Here is a 26390-nt window from a genome sequence, read left to right as displayed (position 1 = left end):
TGAAACAGAGCTTTGGCTGGGGAGAAAGGGAAGGGATGTGGCGCTCGTTAACTACCTGTACGTGTCACCTCTCACCGTGCAGGGAGCCTCCCGGCTCATTGAAGGAGCTGCTACTGACCTCATTTGACCTCATTTGCAGGTTGAGACCCGGCGTCCCTGACGCAGGCCGGCATCGTGGCTGGGAGCTGGGCTCTGGGGGTTGACTGCAGGGCTGGGAAGTTGGCCCCTTCACCTGCCAGCTGTGGGCTTTCCCCTCTAGACTGTGAGCTCCTGGAAGGTGGGGAGGGGGCCTCTTGCTTGCTTCTGCTCTCCTGGCTCACTGCATGGCTCTCAGGCCATGCTGGATACACTTGGCTGAATAAATGAGTTCTCGTCCCCACCCTATCTTGGGCAAGTTACTTAACGTCTCTGAGTCTCAGCTTCCTGTCTTTAAAATGGAGATAAGAAAGAAGACCTGCCACCGTCGTGAGGATTAAACAAAACAATCCACGTAGCGTCTTTAGCATGGGGCCTAGCACAGGTTAAGCGCTTCATAAATGTCAGCGATTTTTATCATTATTGGCCTGGTCACAAAAGAGCAAAGGGGCTTGGGAAGGAGCCGAGGCCACTCACTAGCAATGGAAGCCCTCCAGGAACAGGCCAGACCCTCCTCTGTTTTCCTCACGTCCACTCAGGCTAAAAACCTCTCCCTCTGTCTCGCCTTCTGCCGCCAGGCAGCCCTTCACCAGAATCCCCGCTTACGCAGGCCCTGAATCTGTGAATTTTCTCCACCTTCACTGCTCAACACAAGCCCAGGCCACCATCACCTCTCCCCGATGGCCACACTGGCGGTGGTAGTTTCCTCCAGTCTCTTCTCTGTCCTGCAGCCAGGGGGCTTCTAAAATGGCCAATCTGGGCTGGGCGCAGTGGCTCTCACCTGCAATCTCAGCACTTTGGGAGGCTGAGGTGGGAGGATCACTTAAGGTCAGGAGTTTGACACCAGTCTGGGCAATATGGTGAAACCCTGTCTCTACTAAAAATACAAAAATTAGCCAGACATGGTGGTGCATGCCTCCTACTCAGGAGGATGAGGTACAAGAATCGCTTGAACCTGGGAGGTGGAGGTTGCCGTGAGCCAAGATCGTGCCACTGCACTCCAGCTCCAGCCTGGGTGACAGAGTGAGACTCTCAAAAAATAAAAACAAACAAAAAATAAATAAAATAAAATAATAAATAAAATAAAATTGTCCATCTGAATGGGTACCCACCCCTTCAACTCTCTTACTCTGTAACTTCCCAAAGCCCTCCCCTGTCCACAAGGCTGGCATAATCTGCCTGATGCCCCAGGTACTTCCCCATCTCACAGCCTTTGCATGGGATTTCCTCTGTTTAGAACACTCATTCTCTCACCAACTCCCCCTCATCATTCAGGGCTCCTGGAGGCCTCCCCTGGACGCGCCCCTCCTCCCATCTACATTACTGCCCTGTTCTTACGGAAGGCAGCTTGTTCTTTTGCTTTGAGGCACTCCCTATGTGTGATTCTGTACCCCAGTGTGTGGCTATTTACTTAAGACCTGCTTCCCCTCTAGACTGTGAGCTCCTGGAAGGCGGGGAGGGTGTCTTGCTCGCTTCTGCTCTCCTAGCTCACTGCATGACTCTCAGGCTGGGCTGGATACACTGGTTGTATAAATGAGTTCTGGTCCCCACCCAAGTATGTGGGGAGTGACCCACACTGCTGCTGGGCCAAACTGCACTGAAAAATGGCATTGCTGTGTGAACGTGGCCCTGCCCACCTCGCGCACACACAGCAGGAAGGGCTAAGGTGCCCTGGCCAGGCAAGCAGAGGTCATGGACACAGCACCAACACCTGCCCACCCCTTCCTGGTGACTGTCCTTCCTCCCACAGCCAAGCAGTGCTCTGTCAGTATTGATGGCCTGTGCAGTTGGGGTCACGCAAGAGGGCTCCGGCCCCTGGCCCCGCCTGGCTCTCCGCTGTTCCCAGGTGTCTTTTCCACATCACTCCCTCCTTGACCCAGACCTCTCCTTTAATGTTATTCCTCTGGGGATGTTTATCTCCCACCAGAGGCTTACCCAAGGAAATGAATTTTTAGTGATGGAATGTTAAGTCTGTTCTAGTCTCAGCCAAGGGTAGACAGCTGGGAAGGGGTCCCTCAAACCCCACCTCTTGGTCAGTTGCCTCCTGTCCCTGTGAATACAGCGGCTTTGCCTGGATCGGCCTCCAACCTCACTCAGGGCTAGGCCACCTTCCTCCTAGCATTCAGTTCAAAGTTGGCGCCTCATGTTTTCCTTCCTCCATGCCTTCATTTGTATGCCATTCTGCTCCCCTGCAGGGCCTCTTTCTCCCCCACCCCAACACCACCGTCTGTCTATTGAATTCTACCCTTTTCTTCAAGATGCTGTTGAAAAGGCACCCCTCCCCAGGCCAATCCTTTTTGATCTCCCAATCAGATATAACTTCTCCTTCTTCTGAATCCTCCAAAAGCACAGCGCTGATAACCATCAATCATGTATGGCTTTGTCTGAAGGATATCGGGGTCCAAACAGCTGTCTCTGCTGTACCTGACATTCTAGAATGTTATGGTTCTTTGTTGCATGTTGTGGGAAGTAGAAAAATTCCTTTTTAAAATTTCCTTTCTTGTTAAAGAATAAGTATGCTAATAATTCTTTGTTAAGCCCTGTCCTATGTAGCTATTACACATGCCATGATTACAGGCACGGAGTACATTCTATGTCCTTGTACTTTAACCAAGATATCTGTGCTGGACGTGTTCACAGACATGTCCCAGCTCTCCACTGCCTTTACCTGTTTAGAAAAGTTTTAAGTTGTTAGCCAGTTGGGTTTTAGTTAGATTGTGGGGTCTCCCTAGCACCTAGCATGGTGCCGGCCCACAGTAAGTTCTCAGCGAATGGTTCTGTGATTCAGTATGGATGTTCACAGCAGTGGCTCTAACTTGTCAGGCCTGTCGTGTGCCAGGCACCGTGCTAAGCCCTGTCCAAATGTCATCTCACTGAGTCCTCACAATCACTCTCTGGGTCAGGCACCAATAGTCCCCACTAAGAAGTAACCCACAGGGCTGGGATTTGTGTCTGTCGCAGTCACAGTTGTACACACATCAGTGCTTGACGTGTAGTTGGCCCTCATAATTCCTGCAGCTGGGAAGCATGGCGACTCAGGATGTTGATGCCTGCCAAAGGCTTCTGCTTCGTGTCCTGCATTTCAGAGACTGTCTAGGGAGGCACAGTGCAAGGGGCATGGGGAGGCAGGAACGGGACCGCAGCAGAGAGGGGTTGTGCAACCAGGCTCTGGGTGGCCAGCACAGGAGTGTCAGGTTCCTCGCTGTGGGACTGCAGGGAGATGAGAGAAGCAGGAAGAACCCCTGTGAAGAACAGCGAGAAGGGCAGGTGAGAAGAGTAGGGGCCAGGGGCCTGCAGGGTGATGGCAGGGTTTGAAGTGGAGGGCTGCCGCAGTTGAGGCCCAGCTATACCCAGGAGGGAGAAAGCAGCCTGATGCCTGAGCTGGCCCAGGCCATTTGCCTCTTGTGGCCCTGAGAGCCTTCTTACTGTGGGTGAGCTGGGCCCTATCTAACCCCTGCCTCTGCCCCTCACATCACTGGCCTCAAAAGCACAGGTTCTCTCTTTACCAGTGCAGTGGGGAGGCAGAGAGTGGTGTGGGCTGGGTGTTTGGGACTGTGTGTGTGTGTTATTGGAGAGGATCCAAGGAGAGGTGCCTGGATAGCTCTGATTCTACTCACCTAGGAGGTCTGAGACCCTCCCATTCCCATCCTCAGTGTTGTCACTGAATCCCTCTAGAGGTGATGGTGCCTGAGCTGGGGTCAAATGCATTCTTCTTACCGGCCTTGACCCCAGCGTGTTATGTAACCTTGTGACAGTCACTCAACCTCTTTGGCCTTGTGCTTCCATGTCTGTAAAATGAGAAATCACGTCCATCCACACCTTTGCCCCTCCCCACCGCCAGCCCGCTACTTGGGAGGCTGAGGCAGGAGAATCGCTTGAATCTGGGAGACGGAGGTTGCAGTGAGCCGAGATCGCATCACTGCACTCCAGCCTAGGTGACAGAGTGAGACTCTGCCTAAAAAATATGTATATATATATTTAAAAAAAAAAAATTACTATAGAAAGTTGGTCTTTCTTTTATTTATTTGTCTTTTTTTTTTTTTTGAGATGGAGTTTTGCTCTTGTTGCCCAGGCTCCTGGAGTACAATGCATGAACTTGGCTCACTGCAACCTCTGCCTCCCAGGTTCAAGCAATTCTCCTGCCTCAGCCTCCCAGGTAGCTAGGATGACAGGCATGTGCCACTGTGTCCAGCTAATTTTTGTATTTTTAGTAGGGACGGGGTTTTGTCATGTTGGTCAGGCTGGTCTCAAACTCCTGACCTCAGGTGATCCATCCTCCTTGGCTTCCCAAAGTGCTGGAATTACAGGCATGAGCCACCGTGCTCAGCCTGGTTGGTCTTTCTGAAGCATGACTTTGAACATGTCATTTCCCTGTTCAAAAACAACCTTGAGGGTGGGAGGATTAAAAAAAAAGAAAAAAAAACCTTGAGGCCAGGCACATTGGCTCACTCCTGTAATCCCAGCCTTTGGGAGGGTGAGGTGGGAGGATTGCTTGAGCCCAGGAGTTCAAGACCAGCCTGGGCAACATAGTGAGATACTGTTTTCACAAAAAATAAAATTAACCAGGCATGGTATGCACGCCTATAGTCCTAGCTACTTGAGAGGGTGAAAAGGGAGAATTGCTTGAGCCTGGAAGGTTGAGGCCACAGTGAGCCATGATCATGCCATTGCATTCCAGTCTGGGTGATAGAGTAAGATTCTATCTAAGAAAAATAATAAATAAATAATAAAATAAAATAAAGCTTGAAACTCCCCATTACTTCTCCGCCTTGTACAAATAAAATAAAGCCTATCGTGGGTGTGGAGATTTGAGGATGTGACCCCAACAACCTCCCCAGCTACCCTGGGGAGCCCCTTACTGTTTCTGACTCCCCTGAGGCCCCCTCCCCCAGCCCTCAGCCACCCCAGCACTGCCCGTCCCTCCTGCCCAGCGGTGAATCTGAAGGGACCTCATCCTTCTGGAAACTGGCTTCTACCAATTGCGTCAACAGGGACAGAGACAACAGACATGACAAATGAATGAACAAATGAGTAACTGTGGGACTGAGCTGCCTTATGTGGTAGAAATTAATTATTTCTGCAAATCAACAGGAAGTTGGGAAAAATAAGATAAAAAGAAAAAAAGAAATTAATTATTTCATTAAACAATATTTGTGGAACCTTAAGGCTAACACTAACAGCTAACACCAGGAGCTTATTGTGTGCTGGGCACTGTGTTAAACTCTGCATATATTATCATTTAATCCTCATGACAATCCTATGAAGTTAGTACTATCATGATCCCCCATTTTACAAATGAGGAAATGGAGGCTATAAGATGGGAACTCACTTGTCCAGAGCCAAACAGCTTTTAAATAGGGGAGCCGGGCTCTGGAGCAAAGCTGCCTGCCACTGTAGCCTGGGCTTTTGACTACCACACCTGTTGCCAGAGGCCAGAGGAATGTTACACAAATGTTTAATTTTTGAGTAATGTCGGCCGGGCGGGGTGGCTCGTGCCTGTAATCCCAGCACTTTGGGAGGCCAAGGTGGGCAGATTGGCCGAGGACAGGGGTTCGAGACCAGCCTGGTCAACATGGTGAAACCCCATCTCTACCAAAAATACAAGTTAGCTGGGTGTGGTGGTGGACACCTGTAGTCCCAGCTACTCAGGAAGCTGAGGCAGGAGAATCACTTGAACCTGGGAGGTGGAGGTTGCAGTGAGCTGAGATCACACCACTGCACTCCAGCTGGGCAACAAGAGTGAGACTACGTCTCAAAAAATTTTTTGTCAAGTAACGTCAAAAGACCAACTCATGGGAACATGTATAACACCTCCCTAGTTACTTGGGAGGTTGAGGCAGGAGGATGCTTGAGCCCAGAAATTACGACTGCAATAAGCCATAATCACACCACTGCACTCCAGCCTGGGCAACAGAGCGAAACCCTGTCTCAAAAAAAAAAAAGAGGTGAGGGACATATAAGCAATGTCAAGGTAATAGAGTCCAACATCTGAGAAGCATGAGAGCACTGACAATGTCAGCATGTCTGAGGAATATAAGGATTTTGTATAATGCTGTACTTAACCAAATATTTATCAACCTACTACATCCATGTCAGGCACTATTTTAACCCACAGGTATAGGGCAACGACACAACACCCCAAAACTCCTCCTCCTCTGTAGCTCACATTCTAGTGGGAGAGAGGGAGAACTCAACAACAACAACAATAACATGTCAAAGGTGACAATTGAAAAAGGAGAAATAAAGCTTCATCGGAAAAAAGGGACTGTCCAATGTGGTGGGTGGGAGCATGTGGGTGGCATTGCTCCTTTGTGTAAGACCAGGAAAACCACCCGTGAGGTGGGTGATGTCTGAGCAGAGCAGTGAAGTTAGTGAGGGAGGGAGCCATGCAGTGCTCTGTAGAATTTCCAAACAGGACACAGCCCGTGCAAAGGCCCTCAGCATGCTCAGCCCAGTCCAAGGAACAGCCAAGAGGTCTGTGTGGCTGGAGCGCAGAGTGAACGGGAGAGAAGGATCAGGAGGGATTCACAAGCATGAACGTGCTGAGGCTGATGAAAGTCAGCCTCTGCATAATGCCACATCTGAAATATATTAATAGATACAATTGATGGAGTGCATTCCACACACCTGGTACTACACTCGGTCCAGCTCACACAAAAACTGCTATAGGATCTTAGAGTGAGTCAAAGAAACTTCACAGCGCCATATGACAGGCACTACATCAGGGTGCTAGGGAACTACAGAAGAGGAGCATCTAACCCCAACTAATGGGCAAGGAGGCTTCCTGGAGGAGGTGGCATTCAAGCTGTCAAGCAGGAAAAGGAAAACACTTCCAGGATGCAGATGCAGAGAAGGAGGGCAGGCCAGAACCTGGACCAGCTGTGCAAAGCTTCAGCAGCAGTGCTGGGGGCCAGGGCACAGCTTGCTGGAAGAAGAGCTCAGGCTTGCAGGGTCAAGAGAGCCTCTGGACACGGAGGCCCAGGCTTAAGTGTGTTTGTGCAAAATTGGTGATTATGGAGTGGGGGACAAAGAGCAAAAAGGGGTAGGATAAGACTTTGATAATTAGGCTGGGCAGGGTGGCTCATGCCTGTAATCCCAGCCCTTTAGGGGGCCGAGGCGGGCAGATCACTTGAGGTCAGGAGTTGGAGACCAGCCTGGCCAATATGGTGAAACCTTGCCTCTACTAAAAATACAAAAATCAGCCAAGCGTGGTGGTGCACACCTTTAAGCCCAGCTACTCAGGAGGCTAAGGCAGGAGAATTGCTTGAACCTGGAAGACGGAGATTGCAGTGAGCCAAGATTGTACCACTGCACTCCAGCCTGGGTGACAGAGAAAGACTCCATCTCAAAAAAAAAAAAAAAAAAACTTTGATAATTTGTCTGCCCACCCCGGGCCCTGTTTTCTCCAGGTTTTTCGGAGGGTCCTGGGCGCTAAGAGGGAAGCAAAAAGTAAGTGGCCACCCCCACCTGCCCCAAGTCTTGGTTTCTCATCCCATCCTAGCAGGTTCAGATCCTTCTTTTAGGCAGGTCTGTGGGTCCTCGCTCTGGGGCAGCCCAAGGCATTCTGGTAGGAGGGTCCTCAGTTAATAATACCTCGCATACTTCCAGCACTTCGTGGTCTTTAATGTGCTTTTACTGCCATAACCTGTGTGTCTGACAGTCAATCTAGGATGGACAGAGCTCTGTTCTAAGCCTCTTTTTCACAGGAGATGCTGCAGCTCAGAGAGGTTAAGGGCCTTGCCAAGGCCACGCAGCCAGTGAGTGACTAAATTGGGACTTGATCTCAGCTCTGGAGATTGCAAACCCCATAGTGACACTGCAGCAGCTACAGAAAATGGGGCCTGGTGATGGCTGGGTCCCAAGGACACGTCTGGGGAAGCCGGGAGAACGAACCCTGGCGTGGGAGGAATGGAACGGGGGAAGATGGAGACAGAGTGATGAAAGCTAAGCATGGAGGCAGGAAGAGAGCTCTGGCAGGGGTTGGAGAGGCTTTGAGACAGAACTAGCTGTGTCTCCAGAAAGACCCCGTTAAACGTCCCAGCAGGGTTGAAAGAAACAAAAGAGGTGTCCTCCCACCCCATGTCTCTGTGAAAGAAGGCAGGGAGAGACCTACTGTGTGCATTTCACAGGAAAAAGGAGCAAGGAGAGGTCGCTACTGGCTTGCCTCAGGCCCACAGGGGCGCAGGCCCCCTAGATGCGGGCAGCATGTAACACTTCCAGACCTTCCCCCGTACCATGGATGATGAAATACACGATGAGAGGGGAGGTGGAGATGGAGACAGAAATCAGGGCCGCATCCAAAGAAGGAGGGGAAAAGGCAGAAGGGCAGCTGGAGCTGCAGAGAGGTGCAGAGACGTTGGAGAGACAGTGGAGAGAGGAGGCCCTGACGCCTGGCTCTGGTTTCACTAGGGCAGCGTCAGCTGATCGGTGTCACGGAGTTCCCGCGTCCCCCGCCCCCTCATCCCCCTGCGGATCCATCCACTGGGGTTGCTCCGCAGCGCGATGCTCTCTCATCCCGAGGGAGGGCAAAGGGGGGAGGTGGGGGGGCGGAAGGGGGAGCGGCAGGAGCGGGGCGGTGCGCGGCCACCTCCCCCCGGACTCGCGAATCCGCAGCCTCCTCCGCAGCATCTTCCCAGGCCCGGCCCCCTCCTCCCCCCGCGCCGATGGTACGCGCCGGCCCGCCTGGCCCGGCTGCAGTGGATGTTGCTAGAACCCACGCGGAGGAAGGAAGAGACGCAGGCAGGCTGCGGTTACCCAAGCGGCCGCCCCGGCCTCAGGGACCCCTTCCCCGAGAGACGGCACCATGACCCAGGGAAAGGTACCGGCATCTCCCCCGCCTACAGCATCCTCCATCCTCCGGCTCCCAGCTCCCTGTCTCCTCAGCAAGCCCTCTGGACCACAAAAGCATCCTCCCCTGGCCCTAGTTCGAAGGTCCTCCGTGGTCCTTGCTGAAGTCAGAGGACTGAAAGGCCCGTGTCAAGGAATGGACCGGGCCCTCTTCCCGCCCTCCCGCAGGCGCGCCTCTCCTCCCCTGTCTCCCTGCCACCCCATGCTTTGGTATCACAAGGCTCCTCACAGATGCCCAGGCCCCCCGTAAGGAGTCGGCCTGGGCATCCGGTATGACTGTATGTGTGTGCGTGGGTATGTGTGTGCCAGGGTGAACCCTGAGGGGTAGTGCCTATCAGGCAACCCTCCTGGCCCAACCCTCCAATCCCAAACCCAACCACTTTATATAAGCTCATCTTTCCCACCCTCCGCAGAAACAACCCCACCCCACTCCCTGCCATTAGGCCACATCTGGGTGTCTTGGCTCCATCCCTGTGCTTGGGGCTTGCTATGGCAGCACTGCATCCAGATGCTCTAATTGTTGTTTTGGTTCTGGCCAGGCATGGATGGGTCTGGAGGAAGCATCTCTTCTTCTCCAGTTTTAGGCCTGAATTGTAGGGGAGGGGTTGGGGCAGAGACTTGGCTGGCCTAGTAGGCTTATGTAACGTCAACAGCCTGTGGAATTATACAACCACTAGGGCCTGGGGCTAAGGGGGAGGGTCCTCTGGACCTCTGTTTGGGGTTGCTAAGGATTGGGCAGAGAAAACACTGGAAGGACCTCCCCTACACTCCCCCTACTTCTCTGAGAGGAGCTTCAGAGCCAATGGCATCCTTCCCTGGACCCTCAGACCCTCCTCTCCTGTGTGCGAGCTCTTTGGGCCTCAAGTGATGTCATTGGGTGATACTACCTCCTGCCATTGGTCAGACCTCACTTGGGAGTGCTGTATATGTGGGGGAACTGGGCATTAGGGTCCAGGAAGCTCTGGGGGGCTGAGTGGCAGGCTGGGGGCTGAACTAGATTTTGGTGGGCATGATCCTGCAGATCTGGGTGATGAGGGGGGTGGGAGAGTGGGAGGGAATGGGAGGCCTGGGGAGTGTTCAGTTTCCAGCCCCCCTCTGCTGAGTCTCTCCTTCCACCCCCACCCCACCTCTACCAGGCACTTCATGGCACTGCTCCCTTCCTGGCATGAGGGGGACCTCTGCCTCCTCTGCCCCTTGTCCCCAGCTCATTCACAGGCTTGCTGGGGGATGGAGGAGCCCCCTTCTAGTTCAGCAGTCCTTGGGTCTGGATGGAACCAGGAGTCTTCTGGTGCATGCCCGTCTCCAGGCCGCCTCAGCCAGATGCCCCTTGCAAAGAAAGAAGTCTGCAGTCTTCCTCAGTGGCCCTTCAGTTCTAACAGTCTTCTGGGAACCAGACCTAAATCCCATTTTCTGAGAGCCGGACCTTTTGTTGCTGTTTTAATTTTTGCATCCCCCCACCTCCACCCCAATCTTTCCTTCTCTGGCTGCCTCATTCTGGCCCTCCCAGCTCAGGCCCTCCTCCTCTCACCACGGGTCGGGGGCGGGGGCACATCTGAGTATAAATGGACTCGAGTTTCCAACCTGCCATGGGCACATTTCCCTTTGAGCCTCAGTTTCCTCATCTGTTCAGTGGAGGAAGAGACTCAGCTGAGGCACCTTCTACAGTGAGTCTGTTCTGGTTTAGGGGAGAGGCTGAGGTTCCTACAGGATGAGGCCAGAAGGACCCATAGCCACGGTCCTCTTGCCCTTCCTCCACCCTGACGGCCTTTCCTCTTTTCTGTTTTCTCCCTCTCCTCCTCCCCTTCTGTTGCCTTTCTCTCCCCCATCTCCATTCTCGTTGCATCATTTCCAGCCCAACAGGAGGAGGCCAATCCCAGTGGATGGTGCCTAGGCCCTGCCTCTCAGTGGGCCACACGCAGCTCTGTGACCTTGGACGAGTCACTTTTCCTCTCTGATCCTCATTCTTCTCATTTTAAAGCAGGGGTCAGAATACAAGTAGCAAGTGTCAGGAAGATTAAATGACAAGACCTTTTATTTGTGACAGTCTACTATGTTCCAGGCCCTTTTCTGGAACCACAGAGGCCCTGCCCCAGGGACAGCGACAGTGACAACCAATGGTGGGCACTCCTAAGAATTTTCTCTTTCCTCCATTCCTGTCCCAGCTCCACCGTGTGCCCTGGCTAGCCCTGACTCCTCTGGAGCTCAGTTCTCTTGTCTGTAACAAAGAGACATTCTTGTCTGCACTCTTGCCTTCTGAGTGCAGGTAAGGAAGGACCCTTGGAAGTTCCAGGAATTGAGAAGTTAGTCGGTGAGGAGGAGTTGGAAGGCTCCCTTTCCCTGGTGACTGTCTCTCTCTTTCTCTGCCCCTACTCCACAGCTCTCCGTGGCTAACAAGGCCCCCGGGACTGAGGGGCAGCAGCAGGCACATGGCGAGAAGAAGGAGGCTCCAGCAGTGCCCTCAGCTCCACCTTCCTATGAGGAGGCCACCTCTGGGGAGGGGATGAAGGCAGGGGCCTTCCCCCCAGCCCCCACGGCGGTGCCTCTCCACCCAAGCTGGGCCTATGTGGACCCCAGTAAGTCTCTCAGCTCCTGGAACCTGGAGCATCATGGTGGGGGTGGGGGTGTGGACCCAGAGGGAAAACCTGAGTGGGAGGAAGTTGCCCAGAAAGAGGTGCACTGTGTGGTTGTTGTATGAAGCTGTTAGAGGCTTAGGATTTGGAGGACTTCTGAGGGTAGGTCAGAGATGACTCCATGAAAAGGGAGAGACATACAATGTCTGCATCAGGGTGCTCTCAATAGAGAAAAGGGCATTTTTTTATTTTTTTATTTTTTTGAGATGCAGTTTCGCTCTTGTTACCCAGGCTGGAGTGCAATGGCGCGATATCGGCTCACCACAACCTCCGCCTCCTGGGTTCAGGCAATTCTCCTGCCTCAGCCTCCCAAGTAGCTGGGATTACAGGCACGCGCCACCATGCCCAGCTAATTTTTTGTATTTTTAGTAGAGACGGGGTTTCACCATGTTGACCAGGATGGTCTCGATCTCTTGACCTCGTGATCCACTCGCCTCGGCCTCCCAAAGTGCTGGGATTACAAGCGTGAGCCACCGCGCCCGGTGGGCATTTTTTCTTTTTTTTTTCTTTCTTTCTTTTTTTGAGACAGAGTCTCACTCTGTTGCCCAGGCTGTAGTACAATAGTGTGATCTCGGCTCACTGCAATCTCTGCCACCTGAGTTCAAGCGATTCTCCTTCCTCAGGCTCCCGAGTAACTGGGATTACAGGCACCTGCCACTGTGCCTGGCTAATTTTTGTAGTTTTTAGTAGAGATGGGATTTCACCATCTTGGCCAGGCTGGTCTTGAACTCCTGATCTCGTGATCCACCCACCTCGGCCTTCCAAAGTGCTGGGATTACAGGCATGAACCACTGCATCCGGCAGAGGGCATTTTTTTCAAGTCACCATGCTAGAGCAAATGAAGGGGACAGATGAGGGAGAAAGGCTGGGGGCTAGTCAGGAAAGACCCTCCTAGAAGAAAGAGATGCAGCGAAGGAGGGGTATATGAGGCAGCCACTGGCCATAGCCTTCACTGGGCCTGGCCCCTGTGAGTGCAGGTGCAGTGTTTGTGAATTAGCTTATCTGAAACCTCAGTGGGGACAGGTCCTCATGGAGGCCCCAGGGCTGCTGGGGGATATGGGTCTGGGGACCCACCTCACCAATCACTGTCCTCATCTCTGTTCCCTTCCCTGAGTCTGTGCTGGGGCAGGAGGGCATGACTCAGGAAGGGAGTGTGGGTGCTAGCCTCAGTGTCCCCCACACCAGGCTTAATTCACAGGCACACTCACTCAGGTGGATGCCAGCTTCCTGCAGACCGAGAATCCCAGTGGGTGGGAGCTGCTCTGTTGCGTCGAGCAGCCTATGGGAGCTTTACCTCAGGGCCAGGAACATACAGCTTCCCAAAAGCTCTGAGGATACCCTCCTCGGCCCCTTCAGCCTCCCTTAGCAGCCCCTCCCCTCCCCCACTTTATCACCCCTACCCCCAGCAGAATTCTAAAAGGGATCCCAGAGATAATGCCCCAGACAGAGCCTCCACTCACAGTGAGTAGCCGCCATGGTCCACACCTCCCACTACAAACCCCCTGGGCTCAGACCCCTGAAGACTCACCCCACAGTGACATACTGGAGGGTCAGTGAAGGTCTGGTGTTTGTGGGGGTCCTCCTTCCTGCCCTACACACCCGCGGGCCCGCTTTCCTTCTCTTTTTCCCTCTGTGGCCTGGCCACTTGGGCTTTGGCAGGGGATACAGACAGGACACAAGGGAGAAGTGAAAGAACAAGAGGGCGAGGGTCTCCAGGCCTCAGCTTCGCAGTGGGTCCAGCTCTCTCCCATTCTTACTTTCCCATATCCTGGTTGCTAGGACTGCTGCTTTAAGGAATGTTTTCCAGGGAACTGTGGAGGCAGGAAGGCAGCTGTGACAGACATTTACTAAGTGTGTGCCAGGTACAGGGTCTGTGTCTGAGTTTGTTTTGGAGGATGTGTTGATTTGCAAGATCTGGGATCTCTGTCCTCAGAGAGCTGATTGTATAGACAAGTAATTGAACAACTACCACACAGTGAAGCAAATCAGTGACAGATGTTTGGGCACCTTACCTAACCCACCTGACAGTCAGGGAAGGCCTCCTGGAAGAAGAGTATCCACACTGAGTCCCGAAGGATGGGCATGAGTTAGCCTGGTGAAGAGGCAAGAAAATGAGTGTTTAAGGCTGAAGGAATAGAATGTGCAGGGGCGCAGAGGCAAGAGAACACATGGTCGAAAAAATATACTCAGGTTGAGAAAAAGGTCGGGGGGAGGAATGTATAGGGGGCTGGAGGGCGCTGCTCAGGGAGGCCGTGGAGGCTTTGTTAAGAAACTTGAACTCGCCGGGCGTGGTGGCTCATGCCTGTAATCCAAGCACTTTGGAGGCCAAGGCGGGCAGATCACCTGAGGTCGAGAGTTCAAGACCAGCCTGACCAACATGGTGAAACCCTGTCTTTAAAAAAAAAAAAAAGGAAACTTGAACTTGAGTGAAGGGCAGTGGGGAGCCATTGAAGAGCTCGAAGCAAGGCAATGCCATGGTCAGCTTTGACAGACCAAGACAGAGGCTATTGCTAGGGGCAAAGGAGATCATGGAGACCTAGTGGGGGACAGTGGAGGGGACAGAATGAACATACTGGAGGACTTGGAAATGGCCCTGATGAGGGGCACAGGGAGAGGGTGAGGCAGGGTAGTTCCCACCAGAGAACATAGGCTTTTATTTCTTTTTTCTTTTTTTTTTTTTTTGTAGGCTTTTATTTCACAGAGCATAGGCTTCCATTTTTATCTCATTTGGTCCCCAGGAGGTGGGTGTCACTAACCAGTATCAGAAGAGGCTCAGGGAAGGCCAGTACCTTTATCAGGGTCACACATCTAGTCAGTTCTAGGGGAGGGATCCGCCCCAGCTCTGTTTGACTATGGTGTCCATGCTCTTCTGAAAGCCTGGGTTCTGGACTACGCCTGGAACCATCATCCCCACTCCTACTTCTTGCCCTTGTCTTGGCTTTATTTCCCCTCCAGCACCTGCCCCCCTGCAGCCCTGGTTTCCAGCTGAAGCCCCAGCAGGCCCACCACAGCCAACCAGTCCCAAACTCCCAGCCTAAGGCCCAGGTCAGGGCTGGGCACGGTGGCTCACACCTGTAATCCCAGCACTTTGGGAGGCCAAGGCAGGTGGATTGCTTGAGCCCAGGAGTTGGAGACCAGCCTGGGCAACATGATGAAACCCCATCCCTACTAAAAATACAAAAAAAAAATTAGCCAGGCATGGTGTGTGCACCTGTAGTCCCAGGTACTTGGGAGGCTGAGATGGGAGGATTGCCTGAGCCCACGGAAGTAGAGGCTGCAGTGTGAGCTGCGATCATGCCACTTCACTCTAGCCTGGGTGACAGGAGTGAGACCCTGTCTCAAAAAAAAAAGAAAAGAATGAGCCAGGGTCAGGATCTTTGCTGCTGGGTGGCCCAGAGAGAGTGGCTGTCCCCCTGTGATCCTTGAGAGCAAGCGAGCCAAAATGTCCAAGGAGGAGGGTGGAGGTGGGGAGAAGATGGGAGGGTCACATTCACATGGCAGAGCCTGGTTCCCAAGAAGCCCCAGCTGGGATGGAGGGAGAGGTAGGGGGTGACAGTTTCTTCCCAGGACCCAGAGTAAGAAAAGTGAGAAGTGACCAGGGAGAGAGATCTGGGGGTTGGGGCTGGGCTGGGCTGGGCTGGGCTGGGGCTGGGTATTTGATAATGGGGCTGGAGAGAAAGACTTCAGGGTCCGGAGAGCCAGATTGACAAAAAGGCAGCTTTGAGTTGGTGTCTGTTGGGGACAGTAATTCTATGTAGGGAGAACCCTCATGCCCTCCATATGTCACACAGGTAGCAGCTCCAGCTATGACAACGGTTTCCCCACCGGAGACCACGAGCTCTTCACCACTTTCAGCTGGGACGACCAGAAAGTTCGTCGAGTCTTCATCAGAAAAGTAATGCCCCTCCCTTGCCCTCTGGAACTGGGAAGCTTAGTTGGGGAGCCCCTGGAGCAAACCCTAGCCCAACCCTCTGCCTGCAGAAGCCATCCCTCCCCTCTTCTCTTGTGATCCCAGCTGATAGCTGGGATTTGCTTCCTTAGGAACTGCCTCCTTAGATGTCACTCCAGTACCCCCTGCTACACCTAAATGCACCGTCCCCTCTTTTCTCCCAGTGCTGGGGAGTGCGCTGGGCTTGGCAGCATCATTGCTTTCCTTTCACCTTGCCCTGGGTTCACTCCAGTGACTTCCAAAAAGGAGGGTGGAGTGCACAGGATGGGGACCTGGAGAGGTGATTGAGTCGCTGGGGGACTGACAGGTCTCTAACAACTCCCCAAGCTGAGTAGAATCCCCTCCCACTCCCAGGTCTACACCATCCTGCTGATCCAGCTGCTGGTGACCTTGGCTGTCGTGGCTCTCTTTACCTTCTGGTGAGTTGGCAGCATAGATCAGCACCTTCCAGGGGTGTCCATGGCCAGGTCTGGGGCCAGGGAACCCATGATCAGATTCCTGCTGGAATGTGGCCTGGAGAGATGCCTGTGGGCAGTGGGCCTCCTCCTGCTGGGAAAGAGCCTTAGAGAGTGCCGTGGGCGAGGGGTCCTCTGTCCAGTGTGGGGAGGACCCAGGGTGCCTTCTGGGTGTCTGTGCGGCAGTCCTTCCGCTTTGATCCACTAGCTGTGCGCCCAGGCACCTGCGGGTCCCAGCCGAGGATTGTGGACTGGGACTCCCTGAGCCTCTAGGGCCTGCATTCCTTCCTTTGGCTTCCTCTGTGGGACAGATGCAGATGTTGAACCAGAAATGGAGACCTAGGGTACATTCTGACTCTCTCTCCCTCTCTCTCTTTTCTGCAGTGACCCCGTCAAGGACTATGTCCAGGCCAACCCAGGCTGGTACTGGGCATCCTAGTAAGTATACCCCAGTCCCCTTTCAGAGACGGCTTAGTGGCCAGAAGAGGGAATCTCTGTCTTTTTTTTTTTTTTGAGACGGAGTCTCCCTCTGTTGCCAGCCTGGAGTGTAATGGTGCGATCTCAGCTCACTGCAACCTCTGTCTCCCAGGTTCAAGCAGTTCTCCTTGCCTCAACCTCCCGAGTAGCTGGGACTGCAGGCACCCACCACCACGCCTGGCTAATTTTTGTATTTTTAGTAGAGACAGGGTTTTGCCATGTTGGTCAGAATGGTCTATATCTCAGGCCTGGCCATGGCCACCTGACCTCATGATCTACCCACCTCGGCCTCCCAAAGTGCTGGGATTACAGGCGTGAGCCACTGCACCTGACCTCTGTGTCTTTCTTGGCTGAATCTGAGCCCATAGCTTCTCCCAGCCCCATAGGGACTGTTGTCACAGATCCCCTCCAACCCTGCCCCATTCTGCCGGCTTCAGAGCACGGCCAGAAGAACCTTGCTGGGGTGTTAAATCTGATGGGGCACAGAGGCGATGGGGGTAGGTTCTGCTGCCTGCACAAATTGGGAAGGGTTGGGCTGGGGCTGTAGCTGGAGAGACCCAGACCTCGGTCCTAAGAGGAAGTGGGACTGGAACAATTTGGCCTACACTAATGATAATGTTGCTACTCTTATTAATGTTGTTATTAATGCTTATGAAATATTAATCATAATAGCTACCACTTAAAGAATGCTTAATAAGGTCTGGGCATTGTTTCGTGTGCTTGACGTACAGAATTGCGTTCAGTCCTCACATCTACTGGGTATGATTACTTTAGAAAATTAAAGTTCAGAGAAATTAGGAATTTGCCCGGAGTCACACAGCTAGTCAGTGGCAGAACTGGGATTCAGACCCAGATTCAGGTTAAGGCTTGTGTTCTTAATCCGTCCACTTGGCAGGCTCCCTGCAGCCCTTGAGCCACTTGGCTCTGGCTTGTCCTATATCCTTTGAGGAACCCAGCCGGTAACTTGGGAGAGAAGGTTTGAAGGTATAGGTGATTCTGATCCTCCTTTCTGGGTAATTAAGGGGTCATCCTGGATATCTCCAGGCCAGAACCATCCTGGGGCTCAGAGCAGAACTGCTCTTGCACTCACCGTGAGCCCAGCCCTGTACCAGGGCTGCAGGAGCAGAGGCCTCTGCAGGGGAAGTTATTGGGTGGCCCAAGGCAGCATGAACAGATGCAGCGTTCGGAGAGGGGAGGAGGGAAGGAGTGAGCCTGTATACCAGCACACACCACCCACATCAGGGGTGCCCCTCAAAGGATGGGCCATGAAGACTGGAGACAGCGTTCCCAGGAGAGAAGTGGCTTAAGCAAAAGCGTGGGGCGAGAATGCACATGGTACATTTGGTAAACTGGGACTTCTCTGGCAGAGGGCTGGAAGGCTCCATGCAGGGGAATTCCGAGGCATCCTGGAGAGCAGTGGGGTCTTGTGGAGTTGAGGTTCTGACTGCCTGGCCAAGGAGCTTGCACACTGTGTCTGTCCCAAGTCTGTTCCTGGATGGGGCTCTGGTGGGGAGATGGGCTCAGCTCAGAGCCCCCTGGACCATGCCAAGCCCAGAGCAGCCTCAAAGATGGGCCTAGAGTTCACACGGGGCCCACCAGAGGCTGATGGTAAGGACCTTCACCTGGCCTCTGGGGGTTCCAGAGTCATTCCTAGGGCAGAGGACGGAGGAGGGCCTGTCTGCAGGCAGGTGGGGAGACATGTGTCTTGGGGAACTGGGAGGTGCTGTACAGTAGAGCTAATGAGGCCCCAGAGACTACCACCTGGGCCAGCCCATGTGGCAGGTTGGCATGGCTTCTGGTACGTCAGCACTGCCTGGCAGCCTTAGGCCCCTGAGAACTTGGGAATAGATTCTTATGCCTCTCTCTGAGCCTTCTGGGGGAGAGTCTGTGGGAGTCTGCCCCTAGCAGGTGGTAGCAGGGAGACAGGCCAGGAATGAGCAGGCTCAGCGGGGCAGAGTCCATTCCATCGGGTGGGATGGGGGTATTGGGAGGGTGGAGTGCGAGAATCTAATCTCTGAATGGTGAGATTTGGAGTCCCTGTTCTTCAACATCTCTGGGCAGAAAACAGAGATGCTCTCTCTGGCTTCTACCAGAGTGGGTGCTGGCAGAAGTGGGAGGTGGGTGTGGACTGGGCGCTTTCCATAGGGTGCCCCGAAGCGTGAAAGGTGCTTGGGAGTTTCACCAATGGGATGCTGCCCTTTTCCTCCAAAAAATCTGCCTGGGGACCTTCCCTGCCTGGGGTCCTGCCCTGCCCTGTTCCCTCCCCATCCCTCAGCTCTCTCCATCCTACCCGCTGAGTTAGCCTTGTGTCTGAGTCCTGGTGGGTCTCACCTCCTGCAACACATCATGTGCTCCCCAAGGACTCCATCCTGGTCTCTTCCTTTTAGAATAACAATAGGAGAATTGAGAATCAGGCAGCTCTTTTTCTGTAAGGAGGGCACCGTGCTAAGCACTTTACATGTATTTTTCGTTTGATCTTTCAATAGCCCAACCAGGCAGACACTACTATTATACTCATTTTACAGATGAGGAAAGTGAGGCTCAAAGCAGCATAACCAGAAAAGAAACTCAGGTCTTTCTGATGGTGGAATTTACCCTCTGTGCTCTGCTGCCTCCTTTGTCTTAGAGCAGGACAAGCTGGGGGAAGGCATTGGGTTTGGATCCTGGCCTGCGCCTAAGCCTCACTTCCCTGTCCTGACATTCTGTAAACAGACTATGGTTCCTGCCCAGGCCCTGGGGCTTCGGCTCTGATCATAAATCAGTGGTTCTCTCTCTCTCTCACTTCTTAAGTGACTCATTGCCTGGCCCCTGGGCTGCCAGCCTCCCCATCCCCAACTCACAGCCCAGCTTTGTCAAGGCCCTAGATGCCTCCCTCCATCAGTTCTCACTTTATTGTCTGATTGCGCCCACTGAGCTACTGTGCCTGCCTACGGAGGTAGAAGGCTGGTGGGCCAGGGGAAACCCAGGCAGAGGAGGAAAAGTGTGAGACCAGAAATGGGTGGAGGTGGGTCAGAGCCTTTCCAGGAAGCTGTCCATCAGCCAACTTCTAATTATCATAACTCCCGTGGGGAGTCCTTCCGCTGTGCCAGGCCCACGCGAAGCGCTTGATCTGTGTTGTCTCATCAGTCCTTCCAACAGCCCAGTGAGTTGGTACCAGTATTTCTGTTTTGCAAAGGTGGAAACTGGGTCTTGGCCAAGGTCACACAACAGTAGTGGCAAAGCTGGGATGTGAATGCGGGGTGTCAGGCTCCCAAGCTGCACCACAATCCCAGGGTCTTTGGCCCTTCTGCCCGTCCTCTGGACCCCTTGTCTTGAAAGTTGAAGAGCTATGATCCAGAGAGAAAAAGAGGCTGGGCTCTTGCCCTCAGGAAGCTTCCAGTCTGGCTGGGGAGATGGGACCCACACCCACATGGACACAGATATTATTATTAGATTATTGCTGAAGTGGCTGACCAATGACTCAAGTGAGACTGAAAGAGAGCAGGTGCCGAGTGTTTCCTAAGTCGGGCAGGATGGCCCTGCCGTCCTGCACGGAGCAGGATGTTCAGCAGCCTCTGGCATCAGCTACCAGAAGAGCCCTCCGGTCACTGTGACAACAGTTTCTCATTATTTGAAAACCACTGAAGACCAGGAAAGGGTTAACTTGAAGGGGTCCTACTCACCGAATCCAATATGCTTGTCTCAATTGCATCTCTTGTTTTGTTTTTTGGGGTTTTTTGTTTTTTTGAGACGGAGTCTCGCTCTGTTGTCCAAGCTGGAATGCAGTGGTGTGATTTTGGCTCACTGCAACCTCTGCCTCCCAGGTTCAAGTGGTTCTCCTGCCTCAGCCTCCCAAGTACCTGGGATTACAGGTGCACACCACCACCCCCAGCTAACTTTTGTATTCTTAGTAGAGACAGGGTTTCACCATATTGGCCAAGCTGGTCTCGAACTCCTGACCTTGTGATCCACCCGCCTCGGCCCCCTAAAGTGGTGGGATTACAGGCATAAGCCACTTTTTTTGCATTTCATCCAGAAATATTTGAAGAGCACCTACCAGGCACCAAGCTCTGGGTCAGATGGTGGGAATAGAAAATTAATAAATTGCAGGCTGGCCCCCAGATGCTATACCTGGGTGGGAAGTGAGAGGAGCTGGCCTGAAGGGTGCGGGGGCTCAGACTTTGGTTGAGGCGTGCCTGTGGTGCACAGGGGTTGCCCCTCTGTAACCCAGGCCTCAGGCATCCTTGCCAGTCAGTCCCTTCCAGCAGGAGCAGAGTGTGGCAGGCATGTTTCCAGGGAGCAAAGCAGGTTGTGATGAGAGGGGTGGAGTAGAGGGGTGGAGTGGAGGGGCGGAGTGCAGTGAGAGAAGGGCTGAAGGGGTGGGTGGGAATGCATTGTCTGATTGCTCAGAAGGGGCATTACCAGGTCTTTGGGAATTTTATACAGGGAAGTCACATGATTGGATTTGCCTGCAGCTTGAAGGGCAGAAGGAAGGTGGGCTCCTGCAAGGGTCCGAGCCAGAGAGAGAGAGGTGCCCTGACCTCAAAGGGTGGTAGTGGGGATGGAAGGAAGAGGGCAGCTTTGAGAACTACCTGGGTGGGAAGATCAGCAAGTCCAGGTGATTAACTGGGCATAGCAGGGTGAGAGTTAAGGATGATGCCGAGGTCTTTGATTGGGTGACTTGGAGGGTACATGACATCCTCTGCAGGTGGAAAAGCAGGAGATGGAGCAGGGGAGACAGGGAGCTCCCCTCTAACCTCTTGAGCATTACTTGTGTCTGAATAGTCATGTCTGCCCAGTAGGCAGTTGGAAACTCAAGTCCAGTGTTGAGAAGGAAAATATAGATCAGAAATATGGGTGAGCAAGTCATATAAATGAGTGAGCCCACCTAGGGAGAGCATGGGGCAAGAGCAGGAGAGAACCCCACATTGAGGGAACCAGGCAGACTGAGAGAGACCCTGGAGGGACCAAGGAGTGGTGAGGGAGGTAGGAGGGACCCAGGGGTCATATGGAACCAGGGAAACAATGATAGTGACCAGATGCTGAGAAGTCAGGCAAGATAAGGACTGACAAGTATCCACTGCACTCAATAAGGTCCCAGTGATGTGGCGAAGCCAGCTCCCATTGAGTAGTGCTGAGGCTGTGTGTGTTGGGTTGAGAAGATGGAGGAGGGGCACGGTGAATAGAGACCACTTTTTCAAGAAGCCTGGCTGCAAGAGAGGATAGAGTGGCAGTAGCTGGAGCAGGGAAGGTGTTGGTTGAAGATAGAAAACAGCTGAGGAGGCTTGTGTGGGAGGAGAGGTACCAGTGGAAAGGTTTAAGTAATGGAGATCTCTGTGCAATTAAGAGGGTGGGAGGATTTGCCTGGGATGGGAGGAGGCACAGGAGGGCAAGTAGCACCACGTGATATCTGCAGGTGGCAGGCAGGGAGCCAAGGGAGCCCACCTCATCTCCAGTCTTTCTGGTGCACCTGAGGCAGACTATGCAGGAAGAGTGAGAGGGCCTGAGAGGTTTGTGGATGGAGGAGGAAGCTTGAAATTGTGGGTGATGGGTGAGAGAACCGAGAAAGGAGATGGGGAAAGCACAGGAATACTATGTTGAAGGCCCATTGGGGGTTGGAAACTATGCATTGGTGGTGTCACTAACCTAGGTAGGCATGGGCAAGCCCCACCCTTGGGTCTCCAGCCATCATCTCCCACCTCCTGGACTGGCCTCTGCCTCCACTACTCAGAAAATCCTCAATCCATCTCTAGCTCTGGATTGCTCCCAGGCAGAGATTGCACCTGCCAGCCTCCCACTAGACATGGCCACCTGATCCAAAACTTCATCCAACAGGTGCCACTTCCTGCTTGTGTCAGGGGCTGGCAGGACAGACAAGGGCCCTACCCTTGCTGAGTTTACAATCTAGTAGGCTAGATCAACAGTTAGGTAACTAACAAGATCACTCCAGGTAATGATGAGGCCCAAGAAGGGCCTGAATGAGGCAGTGCGTGCAGTGGCTATGAGCAGGGACTCTGGAGCCAGAATGCCTGGGTTCTCATCCTGCTTCTGCAGCATGGTAGCTAGATGGCCTGGGACAAGCCGCCTGACCTCCCCGTGTCTCAGCTGTAAAGATATGAGGATTACATTTGTTGATATTCATAAAACACTTATAACTGCCTGGCACATGGAAAATGCTCTATATGGGCTTCTTTTTTTTTCTTTTTGAGTGGAGTTTTGTTCTTGTTGCCCAGGCTGGAGTGCAATGGTGGGATCTCAGCTCACCGCAACCTCTGCCTCCTGGGTTCAAGCAATTCTGCCTCAGCCTCCAGAGTAGCTGCGATTACAGGTGTGCGCCACCATGCCCAGCTCATTTTTTTTTTTTTTTAGTAGAGATGGGGTTTCTCCATCTTGGTCAGGCTGGTCTCAAACTCCCGAACTCAGGTGATCCACCTGCCTCGGCCTCCCAAAGTGCTGGGATTACAAGTGTGAGCCACTGCACCCAGCCTATATGGACTTTTAAAATGATAGGCTGGGCGCAGTGGCTCACACTTGTAATCCCAGCACTTTGGGAGGCCGAGGCGAGTGGATCACCTGAGGTCAGGAGTTCGAGCCTGGCCAACATCGTGAAACCCTGTCTTAAAAAATAAAATAAAATAACAAGATTGTCTGGGGAGGCCATTTTGGATTAGGTGGTCAGGAACAGCTGTCTCATGTGACCCAAGATTCCTTGTTTTTAGAAGCAGGCTTGTCCCATCCTCCTGCTCTCTTTTGGAACTGGATTGCCACCCTGCCCACTGCCAGGTTCTAGGATGACCCTGTCCCTTCCTGCCCGGCTGCTCTGTGGGCAAGGGGTGGCAGAGAGTGGCGTGAGCAGGGGGTCTGGGGGGAGGGCCACAGGAGGGGCTGGCTGACTCACCCATCTGTCCATCTCTCACAGTGCTGTGTTCTTTGCAACCTACCTGACCCTGGCTTGCTGTTCTGGACCCAGGTATGATAATGGCTTGAGGGGGAACTTGTGGGAATATGAGCAGGATCATGAAAGTTCTGGCCCCAGAGCTGCCTGCCACCAGTGAGGTGCGCACCTCTGAGAGGGCCCTGTCCCTCTCTGGGCCTCTGTCGAGCAGGCCGGCCCCTCCCTCCTTTACTTGGTGCCTCTGAGGTAGGGAGAAGGGGAATGGAGAGAGGGCACATGGGGATGTGGCTGGAGGAAGAGGCTCTGAGGAGTGTGGAGGGGGTTGATCAGAGACCCTCCCTGCAGCGGTGACATGGCCTGCACCCACTGCTCCCCTACACTCTCCCCTGAACTCTGTGGCTTGCCTTGCAGGAGGCATTTCCCCTGGAACCTGATTCTCTTGACCGTCTTTGTAAGTGATCTGGGGTGTGCTGAGGACAGATGCTGAATGGAGATGGAGGAAGGAGGGAAGCAGGGTGGATTGAGGACCAGGAAGTCTGGGCTGGGGATGTCCAATGTGAGATCTCTGCGGGGTCAGGGGTGTTTTCACCCCACTTCTTCCACAAACACAGTCCACCTTCTCTTTCCAAATGGGCTTAATCTAGCCCTGCTCTCTATCCACTGTCTTTTTTCATTGTGACTTCTTAAAGGGGGTTATTTGAGGCATCCTAGAGCTATGGTAATGAAGAAGAGTGGGGGGGGGGGCGGTCTTAGAAGCGGGGAGAGTGGCTGCAGAAGAAAGGAAGGGAAAGCTGGTACAGACCCTGAAGCTGGCAGTGGGGACACTCCTTAGCCAGGCCTGACTCCTGAAAGTCAGTGTGCGTGGGGGTGACGGAGACAAAGAGTTGAGGGGTAACTGCAAGGGGTGGAGACTTGGACTGGATCTTAAGGGTGCCTGGGACCCCACAGTCTGAGTTTGGAGCATTCCTTCACCCTGCTTCTCCTTTCAGACCCTGTCCATGGCCTACCTCACTGGGATGCTGTCCAGGTAATGGTAGCAGGTGGAAGGAGAGGAGGACCGTAGGCCAGGCTTGGAGCCAGGCACCGGCCACACACGGGGGGAGCTGCCCCCACACACCGTCCTTCCTGGGAGCATGTGGATGGGGCTGGAGGCTTTGGCCTAGGGTCCTCTCCTTGAGCAGTCAGCTGAACAGTGACCGCAAGACCTGGCCTGGTGGATGGGGGGTGGGGAGCAAGGTGCCCCCTCCCAAACTGTAGCTTGCAAGCCTCCAGACTCAGGACCCTCAGTTACTTGTAAACCACCTCCAGGCCCAGCACAGACCCCTCCCCACTCCTACTCCCACCTCATCAAGATCCTTCTAACTTGATTTTGAGTCTAAACCTGTTGGGAGGAGCAGGGCCCAGAAGAAAGGCTGCAGAGGCAGACGGAGGGATCTGGGGAAAGGGCACCAGATTGGGGCCAGGGGTCCCGAGACCAGGTCCTCGCAGAAGATGGGGGGCTGCTAGGAGGGTGGAGGAGACCAGATGCCCTGCCCAGGAGCTGACCCCTCGGCCTGATGGTCCTCAGCTACTACAACACCACCTCTGTGCTGCTGTGCCTGGGCATCACGGCCCTTGTCTGCCTCTCAGTCACCGTCTTCAGCTTCCAGACCAAGGTCAGCTCTGGGGCCTGAGGCTGAGCAGGGGAAGGCAGGTGGGGTGAGGGGCTCAGAGCTCGGACCCGGGGCTGGGGAGAGAAGTAAAGCGGAGTGAGTTGGGTCTGGGGAGGACATCTGCTGAGGGGGAGAAAGGGAAGGAATGCCAGGTTCTTGGGGTGAGCACAAGACTGTGGCCTACTGTGTGGGCTCAGCCTGTAGTTGGGCCCCAGGAAGGCCAGGCCGCTTGGGCAGCTGACCCCTTCCTGTCCCTGCAGTTTGACTTCACCTCCTGCCAGGGCGTACTCTTCGTGCTGCTCATGACTCTTTTCTTCAGCGGACTCATCCTGGCCATCCTCCTACCCTTCCAATATGTGAGTCTCTGGGTCCTGCGGCAGGCCCCATGGGGAGGGAGGGGCCCCACTGGCCCAAGGTGCCGTTCCCTCCCCTGCCCCCAGGGAAGGCCAGGAGCTGAGGCCCCACAGCCTGCCATCCTTCACCTCCCCCCCGCCCCGCCCCAGCACCTGCCCCGGGCATGCTGGCAGTGTAAGCAAACAAGGAAGCTATTCTTGGCAGGCCTGGCTCCACAAGCCACATCCGGCTTCACTTTTCCCATCCTCCTCTGTGGGGTGGAGGTGAGGCCGAGGGTAGGGCATGGGGCATTTAAACCCTGGGCAGGGAAGGGAGCACTGGGGCTCCATGAGGCCCACCAGACCCAGAGGGGCCTTGAGGAAGGGTCTTCTGGGAGCTACTGGGGAATCAGCCAAGTCCAAAGAGGCAGAATCTAGCTGGCCATGCACGCAGGAGGTGGGGCAGTAGGGCTCGGAGCATACCCTCATCCTTAGAGCATCCACCAGCTGGTGGCCAAATCTCCGCTCTTTTAGAAGCATCCAGCCTGCCCTGGGGAATCCAACTGAGACTCTGCAGGCTCCCAGGTCCCTGCATGTGGAGAAGGGGCAGACTGGGGCCATCACAGGAAGCCCTTGAGGTCTGAGTCCTGGGAACCCAAGAGATGAGCTGTTGGACTGCTGGGGGCCCAGTGCTTATCCCCCTTACCCCCACAGCCACACATGGTACATGGTCCCCCACCGCCTTTTCTAGCAGAGCTGGGAGCAATAGTCCTCACTCCCCCTCCCTACCTCCATCCTGCCCAACCCCAGCCTCTGGGCACTTGGCGTCCCGTCCAGGACGTCAGAATCGGTGCTGGCATTTCCTTGGCTCTTCCAGGATCCTGTTGACGAAGGGAGGGCCGGAGCTGGCCTGGGGGCCCTCTGTGTATCTAGAATGGGGAGGAGGGCTACAGGAAGGGGCCACAGAACTTCAAAGAACCCTTTATTGACCAGGTCTGCTTGATGGGATGCCTTTGTTTCTGAGTCTTCTGGAGGAAGG

General features: G+C 53.9%; 1 protein-coding gene across 1 annotated transcript in view; it reads left to right on the top strand.

Annotated features, from left to right (window-relative positions):
• The first annotated feature begins 8819 nt into the window (after positions 1 to 8819).
• FAIM2 (Fas apoptotic inhibitory molecule 2) overlaps positions 8820 to 26390 on the top strand; it is a 35072-nt gene continuing 17501 nt past the window's right edge. Inside the window, exons 1-10 of the mRNA XM_012441430.3 lie at positions 8820 to 8953; positions 11360 to 11555; positions 15404 to 15507; positions 15916 to 15980; positions 16401 to 16454; positions 23392 to 23442; positions 23779 to 23818; positions 24357 to 24394; positions 24935 to 25022; positions 25280 to 25375. Coding sequence (XP_012296853.1) covers positions 8939 to 8953; positions 11360 to 11555; positions 15404 to 15507; positions 15916 to 15980; positions 16401 to 16454; positions 23392 to 23442; positions 23779 to 23818; positions 24357 to 24394; positions 24935 to 25022; positions 25280 to 25375 — 747 coding nt within the window. The 5' untranslated portion in view covers positions 8820 to 8938. The remainder of the gene's footprint in view (positions 8954 to 11359; positions 11556 to 15403; positions 15508 to 15915; positions 15981 to 16400; positions 16455 to 23391; positions 23443 to 23778; positions 23819 to 24356; positions 24395 to 24934; positions 25023 to 25279; positions 25376 to 26390) is intronic.

The sequence above is a fragment of the Aotus nancymaae genome, unplaced genomic scaffold, assembly GCF_030222135.1.
Source record: "Aotus nancymaae isolate 86718 unplaced genomic scaffold, 86718_ANA_hifiasm-v0.15.2.pri h1tg000016l, whole genome shotgun sequence".
In the NCBI taxonomy this organism is placed as follows: Eukaryota; Metazoa; Chordata; class Mammalia; order Primates; family Aotidae; genus Aotus; species Aotus nancymaae.
The sequence above is the reverse complement of the archived record's forward strand: the minus strand, read 5'-3'. Positions and strand labels throughout refer to the sequence as shown.